The sequence below is a fragment of the Populus euphratica genome, unplaced genomic scaffold (genome assembly GCF_000495115.2).
Source record: "Populus euphratica unplaced genomic scaffold, PopEup_1.0 scaffold20.1, whole genome shotgun sequence".
NCBI classification, from domain to species: domain Eukaryota; kingdom Viridiplantae; phylum Streptophyta; class Magnoliopsida; order Malpighiales; family Salicaceae; genus Populus; species Populus euphratica.
In genome coordinates this window covers 193,312-201,215 of record NW_011499854.1, presented here as the reverse complement: position 1 = coordinate 201,215, position 7,904 = coordinate 193,312, and the positions used below count along the sequence as shown (strand labels likewise).

Here is a 7,904-nt window from a genome sequence, read left to right as displayed (position 1 = left end):
GATTATGAGGTTATACGTAACACGTATTCTTGATTTTAAAATTTTCTTTGGTTTTTAGATACACATATAATTAGATACCACAACATGATTTCATATTTTATCAGACAAAACAATGCAGTTACCTTAGGTAGGGCGTAGTCGGGGTGCTAATACATTCCCTTTAAGCAACCAGTCTCCGTACCCGATCTCTAAAGACCAGTTAGGGTTCCTAGTTACCAGAATACTAGGTGGCGACTCCCATTCAATGTTTTCACTGATAAGAGACAAGAATTCCTTGTCTCTTCATATCTTGCTAAAAATACACCACATCCCATCGTTAGAATGGATGGTGGATGATCGCCGCGACGCCGCATCACGTGCGACACATGACATCTAAACTTATATGCGTGAGGTTAGTGGGCTTGATACTGGGCTTAAAAATGTTTATAGATCATCTTTAAGGGCTAGATTGTTATAAAAAAGGGCTTTGTCAACGAAAAATTGTTGAAAAAATATTGATATATCCTATGTCATCATTGAGAAATGAATATATAAGGCTTCCTCAAAGACAAATAGAACTGTTAAAAAAAGCCAACCATTTAGTAGCTTTCTATAAATTAAAATTGAAAAACAGAAGTGGATCTATTTTTTTTTTGTTTTTTAAATTGAGAGATGTTTACACACAAATACAAAGAATTTATCTTGAAAACAAGTAACAATATTAAAAGATTTCTTGTGATCATTTGTTGGAAAATTTGTTAAATAGTCAATAAGCATATTTTGTGTCAAATTAAAAGTAGAGTCCACTCTCTTTTTAGGTTAAACTTTATTAAAATTTAATCCCCAACAAAACTTCTTTAACATAAAATATTAACATATTTTAATTAAATTATAACTAAAAAAAATTGATCTTAAAAAACTATTGATTGATATATTTTCGTGAAACCCATAATCCTTTTAAAAAAACTCTTTTCCACATAGAAAAAAAATAAAACTTTATTGGTGTTTATAAAGTAAATAGTTGAAAAGTTGAATCCAAACTTAAAAAGCACTTAAACTTTTAAAGAAGAGAGAGGATCTAGGTAAAATGGGCTTTAAACGCATATTAGCCAGATTTATGCTTAGGTTTTGGATCGGGCATATGATTGAGTTTATTGTAAAATAATATTTTGAGTCATAAAAGATTAATTTCTTCTAACTAAAATTTGAACTTGGGCTTGGTCTATGAAGAATTATTTCTTTTCACGTGTTGTTTGTCTAGTCTAACATATAAAAGTTAATAATATCTTTTATAAGTTGTTGTTCCAAATCTGAATAGTTTTTTTAGCTAAAACAATATAGATTTATGATTACTATGTTTAGATTTAATTCTTAATTTATGGTGACTAATCAAATGTTGATGAGAATTAATTATGCTTGTTATCAAAATTAATTTTTCAACTTTAACTTCTAAAATCCACAAGGAGGGGGAGGGGGGTTGGGGCAGTATATATACCAATATCTTTTAAATTTTTTATGCACTCTTTGTCATCTCATATTTTTGTGTTTTTTTTTGCTTTCCTTTTAAATATAAAATTTAGGTTCATCTTTAAGTTATATAATTTTTGGTCGAGAAATCTTATTTAAAATGTATCTAAACGTAGGTGGTGTTGTGAAATATTTGAAGGTATATTGCAAACATTATAATTGCAATTGTAAAGAACAATAAAATCTTAAAAACAAATGATTCATATAAAAATTTTATTATTTCAAAATACTTCAATAAATAAGTATCCTTCTTTGTTTTAATTTAAACATATTTATTTTTATTAGTTTTATACATGTTAGGATTTTATTTGTATCAATTTCAAGTTTGAATAGATGTTTAACTAGAGAAGGGTCTCAATACACTATAGTTTTGTATTATTAGAAAAATATTTAGATGTCACAAACATATTTTTAAAAGCAAATCCAATAATCTAGATTATTGTTTCGATCAAATAAATAATTTAGTTTTATTTGAACAATATGAAAAAAAGAGACAATGCTAGCAAATGAATATAAAAAGAGACTATTATAAGTGATAACCATGAGAAAAACCTTTATTCATAAACAATATAAAAGGATAAAATAGAATAAAAAAAACCTTTGGTGTGAGTTAACCTAAATTAACATGTCAAATATATAATTCTAGAATAAGGGTGAGTCAATCCATGTTAACTCTTAAGACTTGTATTTTAGATTATAAGATTAATATAATTCAAGAGAAAAGAAATTAAAGAAATTAAAATAATTAATATAAAATTATTAAAAATAAAACCCCCGCCCCCCCCCCCCCCCCCCCCCCCCCCCTCTCTCTCTCTTTCTCTATCTCTCTCTCTCTCTCTCAGGGTTCTTATGAGGTATGCTTTTTTTTTTTTTCCTTTTCTTCTTAAGGCTATCCCTTTTTCTTGACAGTTGAAATTTGATCATTTTCAAGCTCTCTTTCTTGAACTTAATCAATCGTTGTTTATCAGTTGACTTCCACCTTTAATTAAATTAACAACTCCTGATTTTGATATAGTTTTAAATAGCAATAAGCTTAATAATAGTCATTCTTCCTTCCTTTTGTTTTTGAGGAAAAAGAATTTCACTACCGAAATTAATCTGATAATCTTGTTATGTGTCTGCTTATTAATAAATGCACTGTACTTGTTCGTGATTCGTGTTTTTAGGAGGTTTATTTGTCTGTTTTATTGTCTCTTTATGGTTTTGCGACTTCACTTTAAATTCTTTGAATAACAACAAGAAAGGAACTCTTTTTTTTTTTTTTTTTTTTCTAGTTTAATATAACTTTTGGGGTTGGGAGAGGTCTTTGAATTTTGTTTTTGTTTTTGTAAGTTCAATGGATCCTCGGTTAAGAGGTTATTCAATTTCAATTAATGGAACCCAATTGGGAAACCAACCTATATCTGTGTTTTCAAATCAGGACCTTGTTTCCAGACCCAGATTCGAAAATACTTTCGTTGATCATAACTGTAAGGAGTTTCATTATATTCCGCCCTATCCAAAGCCAACTGATGTAACCCCATATTCAAATCCGACTCAAAAAGAAGACTCTCCTGAAGATTTTGACTTTTCAGATGTAACTTTGAGGTACATAAACCAGATGCTTATGGAAGAAGATACTGAAGATAAGACTTGTATGCTTCAAGACTCTTTAGATCTTCAAGTAGCCGAGAAATCCTTTTATGATGTTCTTGGCAAGAAGTACCCTCCTTCACCAGAACCAAACCCCACTTTCATCAGTCAAAATCGAGAGAACCTGCCTGATAGTTTACCCTGCAATTACATTTGTAGTAGTCGTAGTGACAGTGGCTATGTAGATGATAATGCTTGGATTCACAATCCAAGCGATTACCATTCCTTTCAACTACAGATTCCTCATGTTTCTAGCATATCCCAATCATCATGTAGCTCTTCAAACAGTGTAATCACTACTGTAGATGGGCTGGTGGATTCTCCTAGCAGTAATTTTAAAGTCCCTGATTGGAGCGGTGAGAGCCGATCTATTTTGCACTTCAGGAAGGGTGTTGAGGAGGCTAGCAGATTTCTTCCCAGTGGTAATGACTTGTTTCTTAATATTGAGGCCAATAAGTTTTTATCTCAAGAACCAAAGGTGAGGACTGGTGAAGTTGCTATCAAGGTGGAGAAACAAGATGGGGGGGAGCACTCACCTAGTGGACCTAGGGGAAAGAAGAATCCTCATAGGGAGGAAGGGGATGTTGAAGAAGGGAGGAGCAGCAAACAACTGGCTGTTTATACCGAATCCACTTTGCGATCAGATATGTTTGATAAGGTATTACTTTGTATGCCAGGAGAAGGTCAGCCTGATTTGAAAGCTCTTCGCGAGGCCTTCAAGAGTGCATCGATAATAAATGAGCAGAATGGACAGGCAAAGGGATCTAGTGGTGGGAAGGGTCGTGGTAAGAAACAAAGTGGGAAAAGGGAGATGGTGGATTTGAGAACCCTTTTAATAAACTGTGCACAAGCTATTGCGGCTGATGACCGGAGGAGCGCAAATGATTTGCTCAAGCAGATTAGGCTGCATTCCTCTCCTTTCGGGGATGGAAATCGGAGATTGGCTCATTGCTTTGCTGATGGTCTTGAGGCACGCTTGGCAGGTACTGGAAGTCAGATTTACAAAGGCCTTGTTAGTAAGAAAACATCTGCGGCTGATCTCTTGAAAGCATACCGTCTTTATCTTGCTGCATGCCCTTTTAGAAAGGTCTCTAATTTTGTCTCTAACAAGACAATAAAGATAACGGCAGAAAATTCAACGAGGCTTCATGTTATCGATTTTGGCATTCTTTATGGTTTCCAATGGCCCACCTTTATTCATCGGCTGTCATGCAGACCAGGTGGACCGCCAAAGCTTCGGATGACTGGAATAGAATTTCCCCAACCTGGATTTCGGCCAGCAGAGCGAGTTGAGGAAACTGGACATCGCTTAGCAGCTTATGCTAAGGAGTTCAAAGTGCCCTTTGAGTACAATGCCATTGCAAAGAAATGGGAAACCATACAACTAGAGGAACTCAAGATTGACCGGGATGAAGTTGTTGTTGTTAACTGTCTGTATCGATCTAAGAACCTACTTGATGAAACAGTGGCAGTGGACAGTCCGAGGAACATTGTTCTTGATTTGGTAAGGAAGATAAATCCTGAAATTTTCATTCATGGGATTACAAATGGGGCATACAATGCTCCTTTCTATGTTACTCGATTTCGAGAGGCACTGTTTCACTTTTCTGCAATGTTTGATATGCTTGAAACTATTGTTCCCCGTGAAGAATTAGAGAGGTTGGTGATTGAGAAAGAGATTTTTGGCAGGGAGGCTCTGAATGTTATAGCTTGTGAAGGCTGGGAGAGAGTGGAGAGGCCAGAAACATACAAGCAATGGCAGGTCCGTTGCTTGAGGGCTGGGTTTGTGCAGTTGTCTTTTGACCAGGAGATAGTGAAGCAAGCAACTGTTAAAGTGAGGCAGAATTACCACAAAGATTTTCTGTTCGATGAAGATAGCCGGTGGTTGTTTCAAGGATGGAAGGGACGAATCATCTATACCCTTTCTGCGTGGAAACCTGCTAAAAGAGCTTGAGTGCATCCTTATTGGTTCTCGGGATTTGCTTCTCACTTCTTGGGTTTTCTATTGGAGAATTGGTGAGAATTTATGATCTTAGGTGATACTTGAAAATTGACTCTCTCCATCTCCGTTTATTATTACCGTTGTTGTTTTACATGTGATTACAGTTTGCTGGTAGATGATATGAATGGTTGACTGATATGCGGAATGCTAAGAACATCATTGCTTGCAGAATGAAGGCCGCGTGCTGCAGACTTACCAGATATTTTTGTATTTTGACTGAGCTCATTGTAGTGGTAACTCAGGACCATTTTTCATTTGGTAAAGCAATCTTGAAAGCTTAGTTTAATTGGGAAATGGTGCGCTTTGTCTTTTTGGCTGAGTTCTCATAGCAGTAGGCTATCTGACAAAATGAACTGGTGCGAATGCATTCAATTCACAATCACTTGTACATTATAAGCTGGAATTTTTTCTTGTGACTTTCAAGACGCATCTCTCTTTTTCTCCATTTGTCTACTCCCTCTCCTACTACAGTTTCATTAGTTTGGTCCTTGAAAGGAAAAGGACAAGGCATCGTGGAATGCTCTATATATGCATCCTTATCAGCTTTCTAAGTCCACCAAATAAGCAAAAATGCTAGTGAACTTCCTTATCTTTGATAAATGCTATAGCTCACCAGTTATAATCTATCCGAGTGCATCAAGTCTTTTACTTTATATTTTTTTATTGCATTGGACAGGATACCAATGCAAAACTTGGAAAAGTTAATAAGGAAGTAGCCAATAGATTTTCTCAAAGAGTACACCGTTCTAGAGCTTTCAGGTGGGTGTCTTGTAAGAAGCAGAGGAAGAAAAGTGTTTGAGTAGAATACTATCTTTTATTACAAGCACAACTAACAATCTTATACAGCATTCTCCAATTTAAATAGGAGAGCAAGTTACCAAACTCATGGATAAACGTGGTAACAAATCAAAGTGTATCCAGAATAAACGTGGTAACAAATCAAAGTGTATCCGGAAAGATTTTAGATGTGATGATAAATATCCTATCTTGCCTAAAGTGCTAATTTATGGGGATTTGATATAAGTTTAAATCCAGAATATGCTTATTTATCATTGTAGTTTCTTTATCTTGTCGAACCACAATCTTGAACAGAATATGTTGCTCCTGAAACGTCTTCATCCTCCAACATCTCTCCATTAACATATGCAGACTTGTGGGAATAAAAATCCTTATTCCTCTAATAGGTTGAGGTTGACTTATCACTCCACTTATCATCACAAATCATGTTATCTTGCGGGTTGCTCAGCTGGGTGTTGCGCTTACGGGGTCTGTTGATACTTCCTCGCGAAGCTGGGGCTGGAGGCAACGTTTGATCCGGAAATATTTGAGAGCTGCCTTTGACATTGGTTTAGTGAATAAGTTTGCTACTTGATCAGTGATGGAGATATCTTGAGTGGTGAGAAGTCCAAGTGCAACTTCTTCACGTAAAAAATGATAATTCAATTTAACATGTTTACTACACGCACGCATGAAATACTAAATTAATAGTCATATAAAAAGCACTAAAATTATCACAATATAGCATTTGAGTCAAGCTAGTGAAGCACGAAAATCTTTTAAGATAAATGTGATCCATGTTAGTTCAACTGCAATACTTGCCATGGCTTGATATTCTATTTTAGTGTTCAAGTGACATATGGCGTGTTGTTTTTTAACAAATCAAGAGATAAGGTTTCAACCAAGAAATAATGTGTAGTAGCATGTAGTGGAGCGTCGTGTGGTGGGATAACTTGCTCATTCTACATAAGAAAAAGCATAGAGATCAAATGTAGTGTTGGAAGTAAAATGTAAACCTATATCAATTGTTCCTTTAACGTATTGTAAGATACTACGAACTATTTTTAAGTATGTCACAATAAAAGAATGCATAATTGAGATACAAAGTTAACATGGCAAGAGAGATTTGGCTATATGAGAGTAAGATATTGTAAAATACTAATAACTTTGTGAAAAAAACTTGGATCTTCTAATAAACTCGTATTGGACATGTTTTTGGTCTTTGTTTTAAGTAATGTACTCATTGGTTTACAATCAATTATGCTAGCTTGTTCAAGGATGGTACAAGCTTAATGTGATTGTGACAAATGAATGTCATTAAGGGTTTGAGTGATTTCAATTCCAAAAAAGTGATGAATTGATCCCAAATCTTTCATTATAAATTTTGAACTTAGAACCTGAATAAAATCATTGACTAGAACAACAAAAGACCTAATAAGAAGTAAATCATCTACATAAATAAAAGTTATTATACCAAAATCAATGTGAAAAATGAATAAAGAGGGATCTGTTGGATGACAAAGAGCTATATGTCAAGAGAAAAACATTAAATTGATCAAACCAAGCACAAGGTGCTTGTTTGAACCCATAAAAGGCCTTTATAAATTTCCAGATACGTGTTGAATATTGGGGATATTAGGGATATACCGTTCTTGGAGGTTGGTCCATGTATGTGTCTTTTAAAAGTAAACCATGTAGGAAGACATATTTTATGTCAAGTTGACGTATAAGCCATTTCTGTGTAATGACAATGGTAAGAATTACTTGAATAGTTCTAGGGTTGATAATAAAAGAAATTTTTCTAGTGCAATACATTCCATCAACTTGATGGTATCCCTTTTCCACAACTTGATCTTTGAGGTGACTTAGAGACCTGAAAAGTTTAAGTTTTGACTAAAAACCCTTTTAGATCCAATAACATATATATGAGGTGTTCGATGAAAACGTTCCTAGTTCTTATTGTTGTGTAAAGTCTTAAGTTCTTCTT

General features: G+C 34.5%; 1 protein-coding gene across 2 annotated transcripts; it reads left to right on the top strand.

The window, feature by feature from the left end:
- Nucleotides 1–2,314: 2,314 nt before the first annotated feature.
- LOC105122449 (GRAS family transcription factor) lies at nt 2,315–5,585 on the top strand. 2 transcript variants are annotated; one of them, XM_011021550.1, is made up of 2 exons: nt 2,315–5,154; nt 5,245–5,585. In XM_011021550.1, exon 1 carries the CDS (start codon nt 2,843–2,845, stop codon nt 5,090–5,092), a length of 2,250 nt encoding a protein of 749 aa, XP_011019852.1. In that variant the 5' UTR covers nt 2,315–2,842; the 3' UTR covers nt 5,093–5,154; nt 5,245–5,585. The 2 variants fall into 2 exon arrangements, with proteins under 2 accessions (XP_011019852.1, XP_011019853.1); XM_011021551.1 differs by lacking the exon at nt 5,245–5,585 and having other exon boundaries at nt 2,315–4,642; nt 4,828–4,942.
- The last annotated feature ends 2,319 nt before the right edge of the window (nt 5,586–7,904 follow it).

Bases quoted from the DNA above. Each gene is read 5' to 3' on its own strand.
- LOC105122449 (XM_011021550.1), top strand. From the start codon at position 2,843: ATGGATCCTCGGTTAAGAGGTTATTCAATTTCAATTAATGGAACCCAA.